General features: G+C 49.8%; 2 protein-coding genes across 2 annotated transcripts in view; one reads left to right on the forward strand and one right to left on the reverse strand.

Annotated features, from left to right (window-relative positions):
- Positions 1-13064, forward strand: part of LOC100774849 (proto-oncogene Wnt-3) — a 38394-nt gene extending 25330 nt beyond the window's left edge. Inside the window, exons 2-4 of the mRNA XM_027427917.2 lie at positions 8275-8516; positions 11590-11855; positions 12583-13064. Of these exons, the coding sequence (XP_027283718.1) occupies positions 8275-8516; positions 11590-11855; positions 12583-13062 (988 nt within the window). The 3' untranslated portion in view covers positions 13063-13064. The remainder of the gene's footprint in view (positions 1-8274; positions 8517-11589; positions 11856-12582) is intronic.
- A 9002-nt stretch (positions 13065-22066) lies between these two features.
- Positions 22067-26609, reverse strand: part of Nsf (N-ethylmaleimide sensitive factor, vesicle fusing ATPase) — a 135642-nt gene continuing 131099 nt past the window's right edge. The window contains exons 20-21 of the mRNA XM_027427915.1: positions 24058-24113; positions 22067-23588 (exon numbers count right to left, since the gene is read on the reverse strand). Coding sequence (XP_027283716.1) covers positions 23567-23588; positions 24058-24113 — 78 coding nt within the window. The 3' untranslated portion in view covers positions 22067-23566. The remainder of the gene's footprint in view (positions 23589-24057; positions 24114-26609) is intronic.

Below are 26609 nucleotides of genomic sequence, written 5' to 3' on the forward strand. Positions count from 1 at the left end.
CCATGGTGTAGGCTGCTAGCCTGGAGTCCCCCTTCCTTCATGTTCTCCAAGAAGCTCTGCCTCCTAGCTCCTGCCATGGTTATGATGGTCTTGGTGGCATGGGAAAGACTAGCCGAAGTCCAAAGACCTAGAGTTCAGCTGAGCCAGCCTGAGGAAACAGACACAGACACTGGTCCCCAGGCAGCTCTCACTAGGTGGAGGTCAGGCTGGGAGTAGATCCCACTTTTTCAGCCAGAAAGGAATTTCCACAGGAGGGGGGCATGAGATGATGGCTACACCTGGCTGAGGTGATGGCTTAGGGTGAAGCAGAGCTTTCGCCTAGGGAGGAAAATATAGATAAGGGACAGTCGAGGAAGGAACAGTGTGATGACTGCCCACACATACAGGCTGTATGCCTCTGTAAGGACCAGGGGACATAAGCCAGTGACATAACCCATGGTCTCACAGGTTTTAGGCCTATTCCTGTGAGGTTTGGGCTGGGCCAGCGTCGAACCTCCCTGCCCGGGTATCATGTGGTGTCAGCGCCCCATCATGAAGCTTCCAGCTGGCCCAGCTCCCCCAGGTACCTGTTGGGGAGATCAGGTCTAGAGTGCCATTCCACTCCACCTTCTGAACAACTGTCCTCAAGTGGGAATGACTGCCTTCTGTCTTCTTCTTAGTCTCTGTACGCCCCTCCCCCCACTGCCTGTATATAGGATCTACAGCTGTCACTGTCCCCAAGGTTTCCTTTTCCTTTCTAGCCTTGATGGATGCTGTCTCCATCTTCCTGGTGACTCTGCACCCTTTCTCGCCCCTTCCTCTCTTTTCGTCCTTATCCATGGCCTTCTCTCTGTCCCTGAAGCCCTTGTGAGACAGCCAGCAGACCCATCCCCTGCCACAGCCCAGGTTAACCTCTCCGGCTCACCTGAGGCTAGGGGCATTGAGGCCTCTGGCGGTGGCTATGTGTTGCCAGGTCTCAGAATCTCTTTAGTGCCAACTGTCACACCAGCCTCCCAGCTGCTTCCCAGCTTTTGATCTCCAGTGCTTCCCTTGTCCCATTGCACACGTGACTGATAGATCAACAGACCAAAGTCCAGCTCAGGATGCTTCAAGCTCTGCCAGCTTACCTGGAGTGGCATAAAGCTTGGCAGGTGGGGCCCCTTGCCAGCTTTTCTCCCCTCATCTGTTCCTCTGAATAGCCCAAGACTTTAGGTGAAAGATAAAATGGTAACCCAGGTATACCAGCTGTTCCGAGCCCGCTCTCTGTTCCAGGTACTTAAGAGAACCCGGATCTAGTTACCAGGTGCGTAGCTGCTCCTGATCATGGCATCAGGGACCTATTGGTCCCACTCTGGAAGATTCAGTGATCTTGCCCTATGCTATGACAAAGATGACAGAATTGTATATGGCAGGTGTCTAAAGACCATTTCCTGCCCATATGTGGCTTCCATAGTGCCCTGAGTTGGTAGGTGCTTGAAGAGGGATTGTTGGTCCGTCGTTGATAGATGCCTCCTGGCCTGGGTGCTCTTCTGTGGGGCTTCATTCATCTCTGTGTTCCTAGCACCTGGAGCTCTGCCAGGTTTGGAGGCATCATTCAGTAACTGATGTTGAGTGAGCAGGCGCTGAGTGAATGTGTTTACCAGGGAAGGACTTGAGCCCAGCTGCTGGGACCAGGCCCTGCCTTTGCTTACTCACCCTGGGCCCAGTCTGCCTACCCAGACACAGGCAAGCTGGAAACCCAGCCCTACCCTGGGCTCCTCCCTCTTCCCCTCAGCCCCCCCCCATATGTGAGCTGAATATCTCTATTCTTGCTAGATCCAGGAGGTGAACCAAACAGCCAGGGATGGAGAGAGGTCCAGGGGCTCCCCACTTCTGTGAAGGTCAGCATCTAGGTGAACTGCTAGACATGGCATCACTCAGACAGCCCCTCCTTGGCCATGCACTGTACTGCTGGGAAGGGTTTATAGTGGCACGCTCGGCTTGCACAGGGCCCTTGGACATCTGAGATCAGCACGGATTCTAGGAAAGGTGGCAGCAGGTGCATCTTGAGTTGTATCCCTCTTCTTACTTTGTCAAAGCTTCTTGCTGGGGGGCCAGGGCAAATGTCCCCTTCCAGGGCCCACAGAGAATCCAGGAATTGAAAGAACCCACCAGGCTCAGCTCCTTCCCAGTCCTTGGCCACATAGGGAGCTTTGTTCCCTTCTTTGTAATATTCACCAGCTCTACCTTGCCTGAGTGGAAAGGCCATACCTTGTTGGCTCTTTCTTCTTATTTCTCAAGATTGTCTTCTAGAAGTTTACATATTGCCCAGACAGGGTAGAGTTCTACTGGACCAGAAACAGGTTGGGTCTTTGTCTAGTATTGCCTAGAAGTCAGCAGACAGAGTACCTGGCTCCATGCCTTTATGGGGCTTTTGAAAAGTCTGTGGTCTGTGCAGGAGAAAGACCTTGGGGGAGTGGGGCCCTCTTCTCCCTCCCAATACCTGGGTGTTTTTTTATGAGGTCCTAGACTTGTGGATCAGAATCTCATAGTCACCCCTCTTTGAGGCTGGAAGTATGGTTACTTATCTCCATGAGAAGGAGAGGGCAAGGATTCCCATGATCCCAAGAAGAGCAAGATGAGCATTGCTTGACCTCAGAACTCACCCCAAGACCAATGGAGAAGTCAGCGAGTCTTCTCCCTATGTTGTGGCCCTGAAGTACATTCTGTCCACTCCTCTGAGCCCTAGAGAAGCTTCTGAGAATGTGTCTTTATCATATCCTGGGACTCACAGGAAGGGACAGCGGTGCAAGGAGAAGAGCCTATTGGCAGTAGAGAGCTGTGGCCATGGCTCCTCATCTTTCCAGTCAACCGAGTGACCCAGAAAAACAACAAACCTCTCTGAGCTTTGGTATCCCCATAAAAATAGAGCAGACTGGTGTTCTCCAAAAGTTTCCTAAAAAGTTGAGGGATCCAGTTCTGGGCACTTTAGCTATTATTAATTTTATAAATCAAAGTGTTTAAGTACATTCCAATGTCATGCAACTACCACCATTATTTCTAGAACATTCTCATCACCCTAAACATTCATTAATGTGGAATATGAGCCTAGGCTGGGGACTGCTGGATCTTAGGGAAATTCTGTGTGTTCGTTTTACACACACACGACACACACACACAACACACACAAGCAAATCCCTCTCCTTAGGGAGAGGAGGGAGGTTGTGTTTGTGCCCATTTTCAAACAAGAATAGCTAACAGTTAAGACAGACTGAACCTGGTGACCTCAAACATCTCCCTAAGCTCTAAGATCATGCACTGGGAGGCTCTAAACTTAAAAGCAAACAAAACAAGCTAGGCTTGGTACAGGCTACCTGGTAGGATGAGCCTGGTGTTGACAGGCAGAGCCAGCCTGGCCTCAGCAGGGCTCAGTCATGCTGGGGAGTAGTGGGTAGTCTGCAGGTATTTAAGGCCACAGGGACACTTCTCTTTGTAAGTCAATGCAGCAACTAGGTTGCCCTGAATTCTCTGGCTGGGCCTAGAGACTTAGCTCAGTTGGTAGAGTGCCTTCATAGCAGGCACAAAGGCCTGAGTTTGATTCCCAGCACTGTATAAACTGGGTGTGGTGGCTCATGCCAACAATCCTTACACTCAGGTAGAGTCAGGAGGTTCAGGAATTCAAGGTCATCTTTGGCTACATAAGGAGTTCAAGGCCTGCCTGGGATACATTCAACCCAGTCTGTAAAAAGGAAAGCAAAACAAAGAGTTCTATTTCTCACTATGAAAAGTATTAACAAGCCACTTGCACTTTCTTTGGGAACTGTAGCAGGTCTTTCACCCCCTTTCCTCCTAATTAATTATATGTGTAAATAAAGAATATAAATTAGCCCATTAAAATTGTTGTGTCTGAGTTGGATGTGGGGCGCACACCTGTGATCTTAGTACTCAGGTGTCTGAGACAGGAGGATTGCAAGGTTAGGGCCTGAATGGGCTACAGACTATGGTCTTGTCTCAGATCACTGATTTCTAGGGCTGTGGCTCAGCAGTAGAGCCCTTGCCTACCATGGGCAAGGTCTCAGGCTCCCTCTCCAGCCAGGAAAACTTTGTGTGTCTGATCTTGTCACATGCACACCCACCTACAGCCCTCTATCCGCAGGTGTCTGAGTAGGTGAAGAACTGGGTGGCAATGAGGACCTGACAAGGCTGTGGGAATGTTTTCATTCTGGCCTAATTGGAGAGTGGCATTTCTCTCATGGGGTCCCTCAGGTCCTTATAATCAGCCTATGGCTTGCTGCCACCTATGGCCCATTCATCTATCTGGCTGCTCATATCTGTCTGAGCCCAGCTGGATGGTGGGTAGTTGGGATGAAGAATGAGCTGTCCCTGGGGCTGAAGGCAACAGGGTCTTGGGCAGAGCAGGGTAAGAAAGGGACAGGAGCTGGGTATAAATAGCCCCTACTCAGCAGGGCAGGCCTGGCAAGCCGTCTTGTCCTCCCCCTCACCAGCTGCTGGTGCCAGCCATGCCCCAGCCTCTTTTAGGAGCTTGGCCATCATCTCAGATCCTCACTGTAGGAAGTCTCTCAGCGGAACCGAGGAGTCTTGTCCTGTGTGTGGGTGCAACCTCCGGCCGCCTGGAACCTGCCGAGTGGGGGCATCAGGCCCGCTCTTTGGGGCATCCTCGGTTTCTTGCCTGGGAGACCAAGTGTTCGGGTATATGTGTGAGGGGAAACAATAAAAGGCATGCCCCTTTGTGTGACATGCTGCAAACAAATCAGCCAGCCTTCTGTGGTGAGGTGCGGGAGAACGCAGGCTAGGAGAGGTTACTTCTGCCTGGGAGCTCATGGAAGTCTTTAGCAGTGATTCAGGATGGGTTTGCCTTGGGTGTGGGCTGCAGAGGGGCACGCAGGTGGGGGCCTGACATGTGCAAAAGGTGTGAAGCAGTTTCAACTGGCCTGAAGGCAAATCTAATCAAAGCCACTCACACTGGGGAGAGAGAGAAGAGGAGGCTCTCATGTTGACTCTCCCAGGGGGGCAAGTTTTTCTGTAATGGGGACAAGAAGTGGGTTACACTGATATGTCTGTGATGATGGAATGCCAGCCATGCTGCGTGGGCACAGCTCAGGGCCGGCAGGGCATGTCTGGGAGGGCAGCTGTCCTACAGAATTCAATCCCAAGGCCACAGCCTCAAGAGGCCAAAGCTGTCCGTAGATCTGAGCCCCATCCCCAGAGGCCCTGGCTAATTACCACAGGATGTCCAGATCCACTGAGACCTTTGACCAGAGCATCCTGGAAATGCTCCCATGCCCTTTGGTTAGTTTGAACATTCATCCAAGTCACACATGGCTTTGCTCAGCGTGGCCTGTCAGTCAGTCAGAGGGATGTGGTCTGCCAGCCCTGTCAGGGTTGTTGGTGAAGGGTCTCAGCTCTGTCCTGAGGCCTCCTTCTCATGTTTGATGGGAGGTGGCTTGGGAAATTCTGGTGTATTGTATCAAGTCAGGGAAATGAGGTCATGGCAGGGACAAAATACTGAGGGCATGGAACCTGGGGTGGCCACCATTCCTTGGGGGATTTTGATATGCCTGGCGCTGAGCTGTCTACCTCCACTCCTCCTGTGAGGTCTGTCTCATAGATAAAGAAACAGAGTTGTGGAGAAGTTAAGGAAATTGCTTGGACCAGCAGCGTGAGGAAGACAGCTAGGTGTGAGCTAGGCTAAGGGGACAGGTTTGGAGTGAGCATAACTCAGGGTGATGAGATGTCTACATTGAACTCTTGCAAGGTTTTCCTTTCTAATGACTTGGGCTTGGGGAGGGTAAGGGCAGACTAGGGCTGTGTGCTGGGAAAGGGCGTGGCAAAGGGTGTAAGGAAGGAAGAGAACACATGCCAGGAGGGGGGCTCAACTCCGAGACACTTTAAGCCCTGCAGATCCAGACAGGTTACTTAGCTTCCTTGCCTTGGTTCCTTGTCTATGAGATGGGCTGTTAGTGATGACGACAGTTTCTATGTCACAGATCTATGGGGATTAAATAGGTCGGAGGCATAAGCATTTAGAACTGTGTCCAGCCAGGTCAGAACTATAATACATGTTAGGTGTTTTCTTCTATACACAGGGTGGGCTCCCTCCAGGACTTCATGTGCTATGTGCCATCAGGCTCGGGGCTCACCATTGTCTCCCATTTAGACATGAGCCCACCAAGGTGGGGACGGGTTAGGCCTGAAGTTACACCATCTTCCTGGGAACCTAGGCAGGCATTGCCCATAAGGCAGAGAGGTAAGTGGCTTGTCCCAGAGCTCTGGAGCCAGTCCAGTTTCTAACATCAGTCCTTTGGCTCTGTGGTCTGTGCAGTGAGTGAAGTCCCCACTGTGTGCTGGGTTGCTATCAGGCAACTCGAGGAAAGGGCACTTAGTGAAGGGAGCCATCATGGAATGGCACTAGTGCTTCAGGGGCCACCTCGTTCTTTCTCACTCTTGTTCTGTCTCATTGAGACAGTCTCCTGTAGTCTAGGCTAGCTTGCACTGCCTAATCCTCTTGCTTCTACCAAGTGTTGGGATTACAGGGATGCACCACCAGATGCTTTTCCTTTTCAAAGGGGCTTGTAATGGGGAGAACTCAATGGGAGATCACTTGCCAGGCATGTATGAGGCCCTGAAAAGTGGGGTTGGGGACACTCAGATCTGGACATGGCTCCTTAAGGTCACCAAATGCAAAACCCCCAGTTCTGCTTCCTCAGTCTCTTTTCCCAATCAACAAATGATTGGGGGCTTCTTCCCCAACAACTGAGGTCAGAGGCTGCTGGAAGTGATGGTGCCATGTCTCCTGGAGTCTCTGGATTGAGCAAGACTGAGAGCGTCTAGTGTGGGGGGGAGGGTCTGGGAGGCAGCTCATAGCATATGCTGATTGGCCACACACGTGTTCCCAAGAAGCCTGGGGCAAGCATTCTGGAAACCCTGGTTCATCAGGGGGCAGAGATGTTCAAAAACTGATCAGGCCTGTTTCGTGCAAGATGCTGAGCAACCTGAGCAACCAGAGTCCGTAAATGACCAATGTTTAGTTCACCAGAGCCTAGCCAAGGAAGCTTTTGTATTCTTTCTTCTGATCCTCTCCAGAGGCTTGCACCCTGCCCTCTTCCCAAGGCTCCTACATCCAAGACTTGACCTTGGCCAATGCCTAGGTCACCTTCTTCTAGGACACTGCCCCCTATCATGGGGCCACCCACAACGTCATTTCTGCTGTCCCTTTCTTGGGAAGAGGGAAGGAAAAAGTAGACTCTGGCAGTACCTCGATTTTTCTAGAATATTTAACCCTGCCCCCCACGTGTACTTCCCAACATATAAAAATCCCTGGGGTAGAAGAGTGGAGGAGCTAGATTGAAGCAATAGAGTTGGGGAAAATGTCTGCTGAGATTTTCCTTTTGCTCTTGAGTTAAAACTAGTCATGACAAAAAAAAAAAAAAAAAAAAAAAAAAAAAAAAAAAAAGGTCTGGCAGTGGTGGTGGCACACACCCTCAGTCCCAGCACTCTGGGAGGCAGAGGCAGGTGGATCTCTATGAGTTTGAGGCCAGCCTGGTCTACAGAGTAAGTTCCAGAGAAACCCTGTCTCGAAAAACAAAACAAAAATAGGCATGAAACAGAGTCTGTCTCTGGTGGGAGGGGAGGTGGCACTCTAGAAATTTCTGGGGAACTATAGAGATGGTGGTGGAGACAGCATTTGATGCCACCAGAGACAGACAAACTCTTGGTCAACTATGTCTAATCCTGGGGAAGAGGCTGGGAAGCTTTGTGGTATGTGTGTGTGTGTGCAAGCTCTGCTGAGACTTATGCTTTTGTTTTTTGTTTTTTATTTTCCTAAGAGGTAACTGGAGTCACGATGGCCTCTGCTTCCTTTGTCCTTTTGTTTGGATTCCTTCCCGTGAATGGCTGTTAGTCTCCACATGAATCCTAGAGTCCCTGGGAGATGGCCCAGTGGGAGTCCTGCAGTTCCCACCAGGCACTGGGCAGAACTTGATCTCAGCCCCAATGCTACATTTCCAGTCCAGGGTTATTTTCATGACATAGTACAAACCCACAAAGTCCCTCCTCCTCCAGAAGCTTTGTTGCTCCAAATACCCTGCAAGTCAGATGTGCCCATGTCAGAGGGACACTGCCTAAACCAGTGCTATGCGCTTTGTGGGACACTGTGTCTGCAGCACCTGAGGTTCCAGGCTTCTCAGAGCCATGGAACATCCCATCCCCACCACCTCCCTCCTCTGTGAAGAAATGACATCCATACTGGGCCACATGTTTTGTGTCTACAGTGCCATCCCCATTGTCTGCCTGCAGGTCCCTGGCCCTGGGCCAGCAGTACACATCTCTGGGCTCCCAGCCTCTGCTCTGCGGCTCCATCCCAGGCCTGGTCCCCAAGCAACTGCGCTTCTGCCGCAATTACATCGAGATCATGCCCAGCGTAGCAGAAGGTGTGAAGCTGGGCATCCAGGAGTGCCAGCATCAGTTCCGGGGCCGCCGATGGAACTGTACCACCATAGATGACAGCTTGGCCATCTTTGGGCCTGTCTTGGACAAAGGTACTTGTCTGGGGCTGGGTGGGAGGTAGCTGGGAGAATGAAGGTGGCAGGAAGGGTCCCAGGACCCTGCCCCCTTCCTACCATCGTGGGAAACTCTTGAGTCCAAGATCTCCCTAGGAGGGTAATAAAGCTGGTGGAAAGTGGGTGGGGTCCATCTCTGGACAAACCAGGCTGTCTCCTCATCGCATCTTTTCCAGTGCTGCAGGGGGCTGGGTAGCCCTAAGATGCTGCAGGGTCCTGAAATTGGAGGGCAGGCACCAAGGAACCCAGAGCCTTCCTTCCTGGCTGACACAGCGGGAACCCAGGCTTTGATGTGGACATGTGCGACATTTCCCTTATGCTGTGTTAAGTGCTATGCAAATAGAGCTTTGGGGTGGGGGTGGGATGGTGCCAGGCTTGGGTGTTATGCCACGGAAAAGTCTCCAGGATCTGAGGAAGCTGCCTGGTGCACTGCATGGCCTCCAAGGATCCCCTGGGAGTTCCTTTTGGTTCCCATGTCTTGAAAGCAAGACATGCCCATAAACTGGTGGCCTGTAGATCGCTCTCAGCTATCTTGAGACCTGGAAGTGTAACCAGCTGTGACCCTAGTGGATGACTTTGACCATGGGGTGTGAGAGAGGGATGAGCGGGGCAACTACTCCTAAGAAGGGGACTTTGGCTTCAGAACCTCTGTGCTCAGGAATTTAATGACCCTAGCTGGGATGGCCTCGATTGGAGTTTTGCCAGCCGTGGCCGGGGGTGGGGGAGGTAGGGGGGGTAGCTCTTCCTCTTAGAAGGAATTGGTAAAAGCTGCATTCACAGCCAGGAAGAGGAGGGGTGAGCTGAGTTTGGGAGAGGGGAGGTGACTACCCTCCGGATTGGAGTGAATTCCGCTCCCTCCCCCCACCTGTGCTTCAAGTGCGAAGGGTCTGTACAACCTACAGGCAAAAAACGCTGGCTATTGTCATGGGACAGGAGGGCAATTAGCAAATCAATGGATGATGATTCTGTTTACGCTTCTATTATCAAAGCTAATTATTCCTTGTTTACATAAAAGGTTTGGCCTCTAATTGGGGCCAAGTGGCGGCGGCGGCTGGCTTTTCAAACCTGATCTCGCCCGCCTGTTGGTCTCACTGCCTTCCGGCGCCCCACCTCAGTCCAGGTAGCGCCTAATCAAACAGCCCGGCGTCCCGACGCCTCCCCAAAAGCAACACTGACTTTCTGATGACGCCTCCCGCCCAGGACATCGTCCACCCAGACCTTTCAGCTTTATACCGGTCCGCTGTGGGTCTGGCGTTTGGCTTCGCCTCAATGGGCTGTGCCACATGCCTCGGTCCCACGGCAAGCGGGCGGTTTGGGTCCCGGTGTGCAGAGAGTACGGGGCTGAGACACTGGGGTTTGATGAAGGCAGTGGGGTGAGGTCCCGGGAAGGCGTACGGGTTGCCCCGTGAGCAGGCGGTGGGTCCTGTGCACTTTGGCTCACGTCCCACAGCAGGTGTGGGGTGGGCTGCCGGAAGGCTCGAGGCCGCGGTCCCCCGCGGCTCCCCGAGGGCGCGAGCGCCGCCCCCGCCGCGCGCCCGCTGCGGTCGCCGCGCCATTCACACGCCCTCTGGCCGCCGCCTCCCGGGGATCGCGCTGCCGCGCGCGGGGCTGGGGGCGCGGCCCGCCGCGGGAGCCGCCCGTTGCTACGCGGTGGCGGCCGGCCCGGCGGCCGGGGCCCGGCGGCCGCATTATGCGGGTAATGCGGTGTGACACCGCGCGAACAAAGGCGGATTGAGCGGCGCAGCGGGCCCCGCCGGACGGGGACCGGCACAGCGGGGCTGGCAGCGCCGCTCCCAGGCTAATCCCCGCCCGCCCCGCCCCACCCGCGGCCTCGGCGCTGGGAACCGAGCGTGGCGGGGCCAGGTCGCCGGAAGCCAGGGGCGCCCTCCCCTGGGGCGCGCGGGCCCGGAGGCCGGGATCACCACCGCGCACTGCCCGCGGGCCCGGCCGCGCTGCTCCAGTTCCCTCTTCGGGATCCCCTCCAGGCTATGGGGAAAATGGGACGAGCCCCTGCTGTGCAGGTGGCGCTTGAGGGCGTCGTGCCAGCAAAGGCTGCTGTGGCTATGAGGACCTTGCATTAAGGATGGGCCAGGACCTAGCAAAGGAGTCCTGGGTCCGACTACCTGTGCAATATGGCACTACCTGCTCTAGGGTCCTATAAGAAGAGATGCTGGGCCTCTGGCCTCGCACTGCTGTCTATAAAATAGAGTTTAAAACATTTTAGGGAATAAAACACCCAAAAGACAGATCTGTGCGTGCGCAGCATTCAGGGGGATAGCTCTTACTGTAACAAGGCTAGCGACATTTTCTCTTCCCGGGACCCTGGGACCAGAGGCAGGAAAACTACCCTGTGTTTCAGCCCTTGTGGCTTTTAAGGATGTGGACAGGGAATGGGCAACTATGACGGGAGAAGCTGCACCCATTTTACAGAGTGTACAGATGAGGAATCTGCCTTCAGGGAACCGAGATTCGGGCAGAACATGGGTGGATTAGTAGGTTTAGGCTGCAGATTCCAGTCTCCGAAGTAGAGGGCTCAGAATTGTTTTGGGAAGGAGTGCTTATGAAAGTGCAAGGTTGCGGGGTTAGCGAGATGGTTCAGTGGTTAAGAGCACTGACTGTTCTACCAGAGGACCTGGGTTCAAATCCCAGTACCCACATGGCAGCTCACAACTGTTATTTCAATTCCAGGGGATCTGGCACCCTCACACAGACATGCAGGCAAAACACCAATGCACATTTAAAAAAAAAAAAAAAGCTGTTTTTTTTAAAGGTTGGAGATCAAGAGCCAGAACAGGGCATGGCCATCTTAGCTCATCAGTGATCATTCCCGTCCCATCATAGCCCCTTCTATCATAGCAGTGTTGCAGCCCTGGACTCAGTTTGCCCATCCGTAAAGCGAGAATACCAACTAGGGTCTGAACTCTTTAAAGAGGAGCAGGAGGGCACCTGGCTCTTCCCTCGATTGGCGAGCCCTTGAGCTCTTTCCCAGCCCTCAGAGGCAAGGCTGTGTTAGACTCCAGCCTAAGCATCTTCTCCCGACATCCTCCTGCAGCCACCCGCGAATCAGCCTTCGTGCATGCCATCGCCTCGGCTGGTGTAGCCTTCGCTGTCACGCGCTCCTGCGCCGAAGGCACCTCCACCATCTGCGGCTGCGACTCGCATCATAAGGGGCCACCTGGAGAAGGCTGGAAGTGGGGAGGCTGCAGCGAGGACGCCGACTTCGGGGTGTTAGTGTCTCGGGAGTTTGCGGATGCACGGGAAAACAGACCTGATGCCCGCTCGGCTATGAACAAGCACAATAACGAGGCAGGCCGCACGGTGAGTCAGCTACCCACAACTCTGGGGCGGGGTGGGGGCGGGCACCAGGTATCTCTGGCCCTCCTGGGCCAGGATTCCATCCACACCCCCACAGTAGCCTTTTTGACCACCCTCCTTTCTCTCTCCCAGCTGCTCCTGAGTGGGTTGTCATTTTTCTGTTTAAGTCCATTTGCTTATTTGTTAGGTGTATACATGTCTGTGTGTATACATATGTGTGCATACATGTGTGTGTGTGAAGTCAGAGGACAACTTGTAGGAGTCAGTTCTCCCCACTATGTAGGTTCTGGTATCAAATCAAATTAACCCGTTCCTGGTTCTTTGGGGGAAGTAAGTCTGCCAAGGGAGTGTGGCTGCCTAATGGGAGAAAGCGACTGCAGACTATACTACGGGGCTTGGCAGGCTTAGTCTGTATAGGTCTGTGATGTGGTTGCGGGGTGGGGACTGACTTTGACTCCAGCCTTCCCTGCTTCCTATGGTTGAGGAACCTTGAGCCAATCATTTAGCTCTCAGCCTGCCTCAGCCTTGCAGGAGGCACAGCAGTCCCTGGTTTGCACCCCTTGTGTGGATGAGATGTAAATGTGAACCCCGACTGCCAGGGCTTGAGGTGTGACTCGGGACACTGGTTTCCACCCATTCTTCCTGACATCCAGGAAGGGGTAAAGGAGGGGGTGGTACAGAGTGGAAGGGGCCCCAGGTGGGTCAGTCTGGGCTGCTCCTTTCCCCTCAGACCATCCTGGACCACATGCACCTGAAGTGCAAATGCCACGGGTTGTCAGGCAGCTGTGAGGTGAAGACCTGCTGGTGGGCCCAGCCAGACTTCCGTGCCATCGGCGACTTCCTCAAGGACAAGTATGACAGCGCCTCAGAGATGGTGGTGGAGAAGCATCGGGAGTCCCGAGGCTGGGTGGAGACCCTGCGAGCCAAGTACGCACTCTTCAAGCCACCCACTGAGAGGGACCTAGTCTACTATGAGAACTCCCCCAACTTTTGTGAGCCCAACCCAGAGACGGGCTCCTTTGGCACCCGGGACAGGACTTGCAATGTCACCTCCCATGGCATCGATGGCTGCGATCTGCTGTGCTGTGGCCGTGGCCACAACACGAGGACGGAGAAGCGGAAAGAGAAATGCCACTGCGTCTTCCACTGGTGCTGCTATGTCAGCTGCCAAGAGTGCATCCGAATCTATGATGTGCACACCTGCAAGTAGGAGCCAGGTAGGGTGCAGGGCTGGGTGCAGGGCTGCCCTCCCCTCCCCTCTGCTAGTTCCTGTTCCTAAGTTTCCCAAGCCAAACAAGTTCCCCCAGCCAAAGTAGGACTCCAAGGCTTCCCACACTTCCATGGGAATAGTCTTGGGCTGTAACATAGCAGATTTATACCAGGCTTAGATAATAACTGACAGTGTGCTCATAAGCCACAGGCAATTGGTTAAAAATCTTACACAAATTAGCTATGATGAGCTAGACCAGATTTTGTTCATGGCTGCTGGCTGTCATTACTGAGCATCTGTGCAGCCAGAAGAGAGATACTAAGGTCTGGTCCCAGCTGTGCCCCTAATTTTCATTTCTCAGGGCTTCAGTGTCTTTACTGTCCAAAGAGGAGGGGTTCAAATGCCAGGAACAGGAGCTGGGTATGGTGGTCTTGGCCTTTAATCCCAGCACTTAGGAGGCAGAGGCAGATGAGTCTCTGTGAGTTCAAGGTCAGCCTGGTAGACATAGAAAGTTCCAGATCAGCCAGAAATCTTTAGTGAGACCCTGTCTTAAAAAAAAAAAAAAAAAAAAAAAAAGCCTGAAACAGTGGGCTGTAAAGTCTTTCAAACCCTGGGGCAGAGTCATTTCACATCAACCATGGACTAAGAGGGCAAGGTTTGACCTAGCACAAATCCTCCAGAGCTTGGGGAGGTGGGTGGGGGGAGCAAGATCTGAAGCTTGGGTGGGGCAGGGAGCACTCTCACCAAGTTTATGGAGGGAGATGGGAAGGAGGAAGGATCCCAGTTCAGAGTGACTGTGGTGAGTAATTGTGGGATAAAAGGCTGGTGGATTATGCTCCCAAGCTTCCCAGGGGTGGCCTGCGTGGGAGAACCCCAGGGAAGGTCAGCCTGGAAGCAGAATGGTCCTAGAGTTTCTGGCATGGGAGGTGTCTCAGGCCAGTGTGGCCCTTCTCCCCATCCTCCTCTCCCCTGAGAAGGGGCTGCTGTGCATTGCAGGCTTTGTAATTAGGTCCAACTATCAGCCAGCTTATCCATTTGTCAACCAGCAACTCTGGCTTCAACATCTGTTACCTCTCCTGAGCTGCTGTGAGAAAGGAGGAAAAGAACACTGGGGACAGGGCCTGAGTGATGAAAAAGCATCAGTTTATGGCTGGCCGGAGCAGTGTGTTCCACCTGCTTACCTTGAGTCGTGACACACGGAAGCTGGTGGCTTGTGTCTGCACTGGGTAGGGCTGGGGGGTACCTGACATCCCAGGAACTACCTTTGATTGAAGGGTGACACCCTTCTCAGCCCATCTAAGAAGCTCCTATGGAGCTTACATTCCATCCCAGGAGGGTCTAGACCATACCTGAGGGGTGAGTTTTCTGTATCAAGGTCAAGGGTGGGAAGGATGGCGGTTGAGCCTGAGCACTCACTCGCCGGCTGTTGAACCTTGCCTGCCTCACAAGCACAGTGATGGCGGGATGGGGACCTTGCTGAATTTTTATAAGGCTCACTTTAGAGGCTGTGAATGCTCCTCTGAAGCCAGCTCTAGTCAGAAATATCAGAAGCCATCAGAGCATTGGCACGGGGCTGCTACAAACAAACAGCATCACCTTAGCATTTCTGGTTTTTGAAAGGATAGGAGAAAAGTCAGCAACTCACAGGCTAACCTAACAGTAGTGTTGAGGTGGAAGGAATGTCAGAAAACCATGGGTGGTCACCATCTCTGATACCCACTATGGCAAGAAGTAGCCCTGTAGCCCCAATCAGATGACATTAATTTTGGCCATTTTGAGGAGCTGTGGGTGTAGTCTCCTACTGGCCAGGAAGGTGGGCCATTTGTCTAGCCTGCCCATTTCACTGAAGGACAGACTGAATTAGTGTGGCCTAGACAGACTCATGTGCTTGCCCCCTATGTCAGCTTGCTGAGGTGACAGCATCAGCAGTCCAAGCCTCATATTGGACCCATGGGGGCAGTGTGGGTCCCATGTACAGACCCTGTGACTCAGTCCTTGCCTTTGTGGGCAACTGGGCTCCTCCAGGCAGAGAAGGAAGTTCAGGGTTGGCCTTTGATGTCCAGAAAATTGCTGTACTCCAACCCTTTACTAAAAACAATTCTGGTGTAGCTGGGTAGTAGAGCACTTGTCACTCTCGAGTGCTGTGGAGGAGAGAAAGCAGCCTCCTTTCTTTACCTTTCTACCATAGACACTTGGTGTTTTTCTAGTATCATGCAGGCATGGTTTCAAGACCATGTAGATCATAGCCTTAATCTTGTCACATGGTGGGGCTGGCTCTCAAACCCCACACTTCCTGATAAGAAGGGAGCTCTCTCCCACTGTGATGTTCTTTGCCTCTCTGATCCCTGGTTTCCTCTTGATAAGATCTGTGCCCTTCAGGACTGCTGGGAGCCTAGACACAGTCATGAAGAGCCTGACCTGGGGTCCAGTGCTAGAGGCCTCTGAGACTCTGGGGTCCAGCAGGGCTGGCCAACAGTTACTTTTTCTAGACTCTTGCAGCCTGGTTTGCCTGAAGCTGGTTGAGACCTGCTTCCTTCCCACTCTCTCAGCCCTGTACATGCTGCTACTGATGGAACCCAAGAAACCAGCAGGCAGGGAGGCAGGAGGCAGAGAGTCTCTGGCATTTTTCTTGGCAGAACAGGCAGAGAAGGAGCCACAGAGCAGAGTAGGGCAGGGCACATGCCCTCCATACTGCACAGGGACAGCATCCCTGTCCTTCCTAAGTGGGGAAGACTTTCTCCATTGCTCGAGTTTTGCTCACTGTCTCCGGATAGTACCCTGCTTGGTACCTGAATGCTGATAATTGCAAGCATCAAGTTTATGCTTTTTATCCCAATGTTGGAAAAGCTATGGACCCAGTCGCCTTATCTAACTGGCCATACATCCTGGGTCTGTCACCAGTCTTTTGTGGAAACTTGGGCAGATCCAGGTCATCTTTCTCTGTCTAGTTTATCTCTGCCAGCCCTACAGCTGAGGGGGTCTGGGGGTACCTGGGAAGTGGCCTTGGTACTTCAAATCCCAGGGACAAGACTGTACAGAGGGAATAAGCATTCTCAGTAGAGCGTTCTAGGAAGGCATTCATCATAACTAGATACATAGATTCCCTTTCTTTTGGACAATTCACAGCAAGCTGCTGGTGACCGGGCAGAAACACATAGCATATGTCTGGTGGCACTAATCCTGCTGGGGACTGACTGGTGGTCCCTTAGACTACCAGGTTTCTTCATCTCTACATAGGATAGTGCTTCCATAGTTACTAATAGAGGGCTTTCTCGGTTAGAAGGAGGTTTGAGTTTTGTGGATGCAGGCTCCACTCTTCCTGCAGATGGCATGTCCTTCCTCCACAGCAGGCTCTGAGGTTAGGTTAGGAGGGAGCAGAGTTAGCAGTGTCAGCACCCTGTGATCTTTGCATCCCAGGGGGTGATGTCAACAGCAGTTATTAGATTTCTGATTCTTCCTGTTTATTTCCCAAAGGCCACTGGGAAGGGGTAGATTGTGCGGCTGGATCCATTCATCGAAGTCCCGTGGGAAGCAGGATCTAGATCTGGGCCAGTCTTCGGCACTGGCCACAAGGAGCGCGGACTATTTGCCAGCTGCATGTGATGAACGACCTGGACCCAGCCTGCCTCGGACGGGAGGCCCCTCCTTTCTCATCTAACGTTTCTCACCCTGCTCTGGATGGTGGATGGCTTTACAGAGGGGCTTTCTGTTCTGGTTTTCCAGGGTCTGCTGGGGACAGACCTGAGGTTTACCTTTGCACATGTTAAAGAAAATAAAAATGAAAAAAAATTCTACTGCAACAGAACAGGCTGGGCTAATGTGAGCTCTTGGCCTGGTGGGAAAGACAAGAGCATGGCAAGATTCTGTCTCCAAGCTGCCTCTACCAGTGACATTCCAAGATGCCTCTGAGGTGGGAGTTGTGAAATAGGACAGAGCCCTGCAGTCCCCTTTTGTCCATTTACTTCCATTCAAATTGGACACACTTTCCCATTCTGAGAAAAGCCATAGGTATAGCTGGGATGTAGCGTCGGGGAGGCCCTGGGCTGTTGTTGGAGCAGGATCTTGAGTTTTGAAGAACTTGGAATTCTGGGCCTCCTGGGAAGCCATTGGAAGAATAGCTGAGTTCGTCTTAGCCTCCTTTTTTTTCTATAGCCCTGCTCTGCATTAGAAATAGTCAGATCTCAACATCTTTTTCTGTCCTTCTGCAGCTTCCACCCTTACTGAATATGTTTCTCATGGTGGGCCTTGTAAATAGGTTGGATGTGGAGGCAAGTCTCTTCCAGCTCCATCTACTACCTGCAGAAAGAGGGGACTGTTCTGCCCTTCTCAGCCCTGCTCACCAGCAGACACTAGGGAGAACAGCTGGGCACCTTAGCTAACTAATGGCACCAGTGAGGGAACAACTATCTTGCAATTCTAAATTAGTGGCTGACAGGTGTGTGTGTCGGGGGGGGGGGGGGGGGAAGAGGGGGTGAAGATTCTCAGCTTCATTTTCTCCTTTTGGCTTGAATAGCCCAAAAGACAAGAGATTCCTTACCCGGCCCATCCCCCTCCTGTGAATGACGTAGCCTATCTCAGTTCCCAAAGGTCTGGATTAGATGTTTGAGAGAGGCAAGCGGCTCCCAGCTCAGTTCTGATGCACGGTGGTCCTGGCTGGGGTTAGTGAGATGGGCCTGGCAGCATGGATCAATCCATCAACTCTGTCTTAAGGAGGATCAGAAAGAGGAGATGAGACAGAGGAATGGAGCAGAACAAAGATTTGTCCTTTCCCTTTCTGTCTGGGGTCTACTAACTCTTTCCTGTTGTGCAGTTGGCTTGCCAAGCGGGCCCAAGTAGGCCTTTGCCTGCACTGTCCACCCTGTGACCATGAGCACTGCTCAAGGTACCCCTCCCACCCCTTCCTAGCATCCCAAATGCTCCCTCCCATCTCTCCTTCCAGAAGTCTGAAATCAAGTCAACTGGATAATGCTTGCTCATATGAGGACACTTCAGCAGAACGTATACAAAAATTTACAAGTCTTTTCATATCTCTGTATTCTATATTAAAAGTGATAAAGTCATGTTTCTGGGGCGTATTCAAGTAGCTGACAAGTAATTATTTAATAATAGTACATGAGTGCATTGTAATTATCCTCGCCATAGTCAGGTAATAGTATCCAATGGGAATTTCCTATCAACCTGCTGTATCCAAAGTTTTGTAAAAAGTTGTAGAAGTTGTTGATCTTTTTGATTTTATATTCAAAAAGTCTCTTTTTATAAATATTATTTATTATACAATGTATATACCTTTGAGTTAACTAAGATTATATATTATATAAATATATATATATATTTGGAGAAAATCTATTTCATCATGCAGTTTTTTTCCATTAAGTCATTAAAGAAAAGGTAAACTTCAAACAGATACACTGTACAGTGTGTGGAGTCTCCAGATTCATCCTTAGGTCAAGGGTATCTGAAGGTCGTGGCCAAATTAAGATCATTTCCTCTGCTCTCTAAGCAAGATGAGATGTCACAGACAGCAGGTGTGACATGAGACTTAAAGGATTTGCTTGATACTAAGTCAACATCAAACAAGGAATTTCCAATTTGGGAAGAACAGATTTGGCCAGTAATTGTTCGCAGACTTGAACATTTTCAACATGCATGTTGAGGTCTCAGATGTTTCTACAAGATTTGGCCTGGGTCAGCCGGTCACAGGGACAGCCACTGTCTTACCTCCCTCCTCACCACATTCCCAACTCTGTTGGGGAATGAGGAATTGCTCTACTGAAAACGAAGCTGGATCAGAAATGGCTGCTCCCTTGCCAGCTCCGAGTAACAGCTGAACTGTGGAAGAGGTAAGTAGGATGGCAAGATGGTGTGTCCTGCCCTGGCTCTGGGCCAATTGGCATTGGCATTATAGGTTGGTTTAGACAAAAGACTTGCTGGGAACTCTGGGAAAGGACACTCTCCATGGGCTGGAGTTTCAGGAAGACTCGCCTGAGGCTCTCATCCTGTCATCTTTGTTGTTGTTTTTCAAGACAAGGTTTCTCTGGGTAGCCTTGGCTATAGAACTAGCTCTGTAGACCAAGCTGGCCTTGAACTTACAGAGACCCACCTACCTCTGTCTCTCAAGTGCTGGAATTAAAGGCATGCAGTTATGATGATATATGGTCCTTTAGTTCTCAGACCTGCCTACAAAACATCCTGGGCCGCCAGTGTTCCTGGGCACAATAATTCAGAGGATAGCTAAAGAGTTTTTTCTTCCTTTCTCCTGGTCTACCACTATTAGAAATAACTGTTACTCGAATTGCATCATCAGAAAATTAAGCAATCTATTTTTGATGGTGGAGATGGGTTGTCAGTACCAGGTCCCTTGCCTTACAACCCCTTGGTTGGAAATGACCACAAGAGCACCTTTTGCCCCTGGAAATCTTGCCCCACCTGTGTGGAGCACCTCGAGGGTAGGTGCTGGTAGAGGCAGGATGTCTGGCTATTTTTTTTTTTTATTTCATTTCATTTTTCCATGAGGTAAATACTCTTCTCTCCCAGCATTTTGTTTTTTGTTTTTAATTTACAAGATTGCCATATGTTTAAATGGTCTCTATGCATAACTAGTCTGTCTGCATCCTATGGCCATTGTATTCTACTAAGGAGAATTCAGTTTATAGCTGTACTTGAACATTAATCAGCAACACTGGAAAGAGGAAGTGTTAAGTTGTGCATGGTGGTTCATGTCTTTAATTCAAGCACCTAGGAGGTAGAGATGGGTGGATCTCTGTGTTTTAGGCTAGCCAGTGCTAGGTAGTGAGACCCTGTCTTTAAAAAAAAAAAAAGTTTAAAGGGGACAATATGGTGAGGTTTTCTTCAAAGCCACATTATTCTGTTGTGTTCATGGATGAGGCATAAATATAGGGAGAGGAGCTGAGGAGAAAGCCAGGAAAAGCCAGGCAAATAGGGTGAGGCTGTTCTAGGTGGGCTTCATGGTTGTCTCGTGTGTTACTAAGCATGTAGCATGAATGGCAGGTCTACACTCAGGAAGTGAGTTCAGGATAAAGTATGGCATTCCACTGCTATGCCTGGCTTAACAGAACTTGGGAGGCAAACAACTATCTCAGCACTAATTAATCCCCAAACAATGGCTGTCCATTATGGGGACTGTGCTGGAGAATCACAAATACATGCCATTGCAATTTCAGAGTGGACATAGCCTCACTCTGTAGTACTGGCTATCCTGGAACTTTGTAGACCAGGCTGGCCTCAAACCAGTGCTGATCCTCCAGCCCCGGCCTCTGGAGTACTGGGATTTTAGGTGTGCACCACACCCCATCCTGCTCATTGATCCCATTCTCACCTCCTTGGGTCTCCTGCTGTCACAGGTTTAATCTATGTATCTTGATGCCATGGCGTCAGTGCGCTCACACCCTCCTGGGCTGTCTCTGGGACTCAGCCTTTGCAGTTGCCAGTGGCTTTCATTTTGCAATAACTTCCAAATTTTATGTGAATTTTTGAACTCTTCACAAACCTTGCCCAGCCCCTTGTTTGAAGAGGGTGGCCCAGCTGCCAGGCGAGCAAACTGAAATCTTGCCCTTACCTTCTGTGTTTGGTCAGGTGGCTATTTACAGTTGACTCTGCTTCTGCAGGTCTGTTGATGAGAGATTGATTATTAGACATAATTGATTCTCCTCCATAATTCCTCAAACTTAGAGGCTGCTCACTGTATTTTTTAGGCTACAATAAAGACAAAGTTAAAACACATTTTGGATATTAACTACAAATATTACATGGAGGGGCTAAATGAAGAAATAAACATTTAGTAAGGATAAGATAATGTCTTTGGACGACTTAGGACTTTTCTTTCTTTTTTTTTTTTTTTTTTGGACTTAGGACTTTTTGATACTAAGTGAAAAGCTATGTAGGAATGGTTCATCAGAGTGGCCATGCTCTGGGCTGGAGAGAAGGAGACCTCTGGGTTTCCTCCCAGAGCTGGGGTGGGGCAACTGTTATCCCCAAATTTGCTGGAGCTAGCCTCTTCTCTACACAGCCTTCATTTTCTGGGCTTACTTGTGCAAAGGACTGGGGCTGGGCAGTTGATGTCTGAGAAATGCAAAAAGTGTGAAGGAAAAAAAGAGAGCCATGGAAAGACATCGGGGTGCAGGCATCTTCCGGGTGGCACATTTAAGAGGAGGAGCCATGTCACCGAGAGCAGCTTCCCTCTACTTTCTACTAACCGAGTTCATGGCCTCAGAGCTCAGATTTTTAAGGTAAAATAAGTATCAAACACGAGTATGAAAATTCTTGTATATTTGCATATGTCAAGGAACTTTTTCTTTTTAACAATTTCTCTCTCTCTCTCTCTCTCTCTCTCTCTCTCTCTCTTTCTTTCTTTCTTTTGAGGCAGGGTCTTTCTCAACCTTCCTAATGCTTTAACACTTTAGTTCAGTTCATGCTGTGGTGACCCCAACTATACAATTGCTTTTGTTGCTATTTTATCACTGTAATTTTGCTACTGTTATGAATTGTAATACAAATAACTGTGTTTTCCAATGGTCTAGGTGACCTCTGTGAAAGGGTCATTTGACCCCAAGAAGGTCAAAACCCACAGGTTGAGAACCACTGCTCTACAGATCCCTGGCTGTCCTGGAACTATGTAGACCAGGCTGGCCTTGAACTCACAGAGATCTGCCCGCCTCTGTCTCTCCAGTGCTGGGATTAAGGGCGTGTGCTATCAGCCTGGCCTAAAACTTATTTTATGTGCTCTGCTTGCATATATATCTGTGTACCACATGTGTGAGTTACAGACAGTTGTGAGCTGCCATGTGGATTCTGGGAACTAAACCGGGTCCTCTGGAATAGTAAGTGCTCTTAATCACTAAGCCATCTCTCCAGCCCCCTTAAAAACTATCCGTCTCCTGTGCTAGTTGTAACAAAAAAAGGAGGGGCTTCTCCTCGGAGACCACTCTTCTTCATAGTTCCATCAGTAATCGGTACTGTTTGGTATAAAATACTGGTCTACACAGCATTTCAAGTATATTTACTCTTTATTGCATTCCTTCAATTTGCATTACACAATATAATATTTATCTTTTTCAATATAGTTTTGGGCAAAAACACAAGACATTAACTTCATTGAACAAGAAACATAAGTTAGTCCATATACGGCTTTGTTGGGAGGAGAAAGTCAGGACCACAGACAACAGGGACCATGGTGATGGACAGGGACCACAGTACTGGCCACAGGCATCACAGTTTCACAACACAATTCACTCTTAAAGCCACAAAATAAGCCAGGGATGAGAACCCAAAACAAAGTATACAGACAGCAAATTAGGAGATGATTTGCCTTCTACTGTGGGGACAGTGTCAGGATCATACCTAGGTGCCCCTGCGGCATCAAGCCTCCTGGCTGACTTCTGATCACTGTCTTTGTATTTTCAGCAGCAGCGGGGAGAGGGGCATGCTCCCTAAGACTCATCACCGAGAATGACGAACTAATTAAATTTCTTCTAACCCACTGATTAGACAAATCACCCTCCAAAGGGCTGGGTGAGCCCCTCCTGTTTTGGAAGAACTGAGTACACTGGAATGGATATTCAAGGCCTGAGGGAGAGGACTAGGAGGTGGCTTGTTTTGCTGGATAATAGTGTTTTACTTATGTGCTTTAGACATTACAGATCACTTGAGATAGAGGAGAGTAAATTATAAGCCATTCAGCTGAGGAAAAGGAAGAATATGGCACTAATAAGCCTCTGACGTCATCCCAAGGAGCTGACCCACTTAGAGTTGGACACTAATTAGAGCTGAGAGGCTTGTAAATTATTTTAATATTTTTTTCTGTTTAGGGATGTACAGCTTTCCATATGTATCTTTCATAAGGTTTTAACAGCATCTACCAAGTGGTAATGATTAGCATATCTCTTACCACAGAGCAAACTAATTACACTCAGGGCATATCACAGCCACCACAGGAATGATCGGACTTCCGATTAGGAAAGCTCTCCTGATTGCAACTTGGAAATATCTCTGAATATGATTGAGAACAGCATCTTGGATATTCAAAGCCTGCTTCTCTAGGCAAAGATAATAGCCCATTCTATGGAAGAACCTTTTAGCCAGACACACAGCTGTTGGCACAGAGGAACGCTAAGGGAGTCCCTCGGAACTTGTGCCTTTGTTCTTGGTCACATCAGGAAGCCTACCTTCTGCTAGGCCAAGTGTCTTCTGGGGGGTGGGTGTGGCAGGAGCAATGTGCACAGGTGCAGCATGCCTCCCACATAAGCAGGGATCACCTGAGCTAGCACGGGAGGGTGAGCAGAGCAGTCTAAAGCAAGTCAACACCTTCCGGGAAACACTAGGATGTCTCAAAAACACGAGGGAGTTCACTGCGCTAGTCATGCTGAGCAAGTGTGGGGAGGGCGGTGAATGTTTCACTTAGTCTGGTGTCTTGAGGACGATGAGTGACGATCCCAGGCCATCTTCACCTTGGTCACTTCCCTTGGTCACTGCTGTAAACAATCCATTTTCAATCAAAGTCCAGGGGGCTACTGCAAAAGAAATCCCAAAACACACAAAACCATGAGCTCTGCCAAAAACAAAACAAAACAAAACAAACAAACAAAAAACATCCACCAAGAAGTCACTAAAAGCTTCGTGTTTTCTCTACATTTTCCACCATGCATTTGCTAGTTGATGGGCACTCTCTGAAAGAAAATGGTCACAGCTCCATGCATTTTGAAAGCAGGTTCCAATAAATGTGTACCACCAAGTCTTCCCTGTGCCGTGACAAGGAAGCTTTGAGAAGCAAGACAAGGAGAGTGGACCGACAGAACAGTCCACTTCCTCGCTTGGTCCTTAGACCTACAACACAGAAGATGCTAGTAACTTGGAAATAAGGTAGTACAGGAGAGAAACTGTCATACTCGTGCACTGCACTGCATCAGTCCTCGGGGGAAGCCCTGGGACCTCACAGATGGGGACCTGCAGTGGATGCTCCTGAGCGTGGCGTGTACTTACGCGCCTTCTTCTCTCAAGAGGGCCAAGAATTTCCTCACCCGATACTCAGGGTCCATCTAAAATCATCAGAAGAAACAAAGAGATGTGTCGATGGCACTTTTCACAAAAATGCACTCTTTTCCACCAGGCGAGGCCTTGTCACATGCTTCCAGTGGCACTCAGAAATGTGTCACTGCTCTGTGGCCAAAGCTTTGAAGCACAACAAAGCAGATTATCTCATTTAGAAGCCACTGTGATTTCCCAGTATGGAGAAGCCACTGGTCACTCATGGGCACCTCAGTCAAGTGCTCCCTCGGCTGTTTTGGTGTGAGGAGGAAAAGCATACCAGCAAGGAAAGCATCAGCACACACTAGCCTATGGTCACTTGTGGGGTGGGGTGGGGAGTTCAGACATGTCTGGACGCGTTCAGGGTGCTATGACTCATGGCAGCTCAAATCCTATCTAATCCATACAGCTTACTAAAGGAGGAAGATACAACTTGAAGAAACCAAATTGAGGTTGATTAAGTGACCAAAATACAGTTATGAGTTTCACATACTCAGTGATCTGGCTTTCTTAGTTGCAGGGCGCCTTTGGGATTGGTGGAGATGCTGCCTCACCTAAGAGAGGAGAAAGGGCTGTTGGGCTCTTGGGACACCTGGCCTCTGGCTGCCAGTGTGTCACAGACCAAAGACAAGATGGTGGGTTTTGATCCTGGAGCTCAGTTCAAGTCATTATTACTAATCTCTCTCTTGATTGTCATTTTGTATCCAATTTACTCCACCTTGTTAAAGTGTATGGTTTTCTTATTGGCCAGATTGGCCTGACGGAGATGGAGGTGATTTGGAAAGCTATCATTACAAAGGAACATCTTTAATTCCTTAGTACGAATTTTTATTGTAAGAAACACCTCACTTTTAAAGCATGTTGTAGGGCAGAAGTCTGTTCCCAAGAGGACACTCCCTGCCCTCTAGGAGCAGTTTACAAATGCTCTGCTGTGTGCAACTGTGTGCAACTGTGCAATCAAATTCCCCTCCAACCACTTTGCAAGAAAAGATCCTCTCTTCTGTCCCCAGCAAAATATGGAACAGAAGTTTCAAATGTATCAAAGTTAGGGGGTCAGACTACAAAGAACCAGGAAAAAGTGTGAACAGCTAACAAAAGAACCATTTTCTCTCTTTGGGACTAGAATTACACATGAATCAATTGTCAAAGTTCTTTCTAAAAAATGGAACTGGCTGGAGCTCGCCGTAGTCAGTACATGCAAGTCTTCGCCCATTAACTATATTTAATATGTGTGAGGGACGACTTACTGACTTGCCTGTAGCTATGGAATTAAAAGTCAAGAGAAAGGGAGGAAAAAAGTAATCTAGATAAATGACTTTATTCCCTCAGGTGACATCCAGTCAGAGCAGATCCTCAGCACTGAGCAAGTTTTAACAAAATCGGGTACTGCGAGCAGCAAAAGCATGACTTCTTCCATTCTGCTGAACTACACGCCTCTCCACTCAGGCTCGGCTCCTGAGGCGGATCTAAAGAGAAGTCACTCAGCTGCACGGAATCCATTTGACGTGAAGGGGTTCAAACTCCAGGCCTATGGAGTGTCAGTCGCTGGAGATTAGGCCAAACGCCCCACTCTCACTTTCTACCCCACACACATAAGAGGTATTAACTTGATCACTGAGCTGCAGGCATCAAAGGAGGAGGAAGAGGGGGTGGGGAGAAAAACTTGCATAGTTTCTTCTATGCAATTATTTTAAAAGATTGTCCCGAAACTGAAAAGAGAAGGGTAGAGCTGACTTTCTGACAGATTTATCTTTTTTCAGGGACAGAGCCAATGCACCTGTATGTACGCATTTACCAGGAGTAAGCCTGAGCACCGCGCTCAGTCGACAGTTCTAATTTACTGCCCATAATGCAAAATACATAAATCGACTTAAAAACAGTTGCTGGAAGCTCGGGAAACTTTTGGTTTCTAAAAACCACAAAAATTTAATTTTAAATTAAGTTTATCAGAGAGAATTAAAACAATTCTCTCCATACTTCTTATTTATTAGTCCTAGAGCATCCTTCAGCTGTAAATGTGAAGCGAGGAACCCCCGCTGTTCACACTGGGAAGGACAGGGCTGCCCAGTGACACACAATGCTTAGGATAACTCCAACCTTTTTACTCAAGTCTGGGGATTGATCACTCACGCATTCATTCATTCATTCATTCACGTACCCATTCATTCATTAGAGGGAGATTTATTGAGCACTCTAGTTACATTCGGAGCTGGCCCTGGGGCCATGCACAGTGGGTGGCAGCCCGGGTGTGACACACAGACCTTAGTCTGCACACATGTGTGATGTACATGAGTGTGCACATGTACACGCATATGGAGGTAAGGAGTTCCAGAAGAAGGGAAGGAGTTGCCTTAGATACAAGGAAGTTCCAAAGCAGTCTCATCTCCCTGTGGGGATGACCATAGTGGCAGGTTTGGGCTGAGTTGTCTATGGGAATCTGGGTGCTTTAACCCTACAGTAGTCTGCATGAAACTTAGGGAGCTGGGCATGGTGGTGCACGCCTTTAA

The sequence above is a fragment of the Cricetulus griseus genome, chromosome 7 (assembly GCF_003668045.3).
Source record: "Cricetulus griseus strain 17A/GY chromosome 7, alternate assembly CriGri-PICRH-1.0, whole genome shotgun sequence".
In the NCBI taxonomy this organism is placed as follows: domain Eukaryota; kingdom Metazoa; phylum Chordata; class Mammalia; order Rodentia; family Cricetidae; genus Cricetulus; species Cricetulus griseus.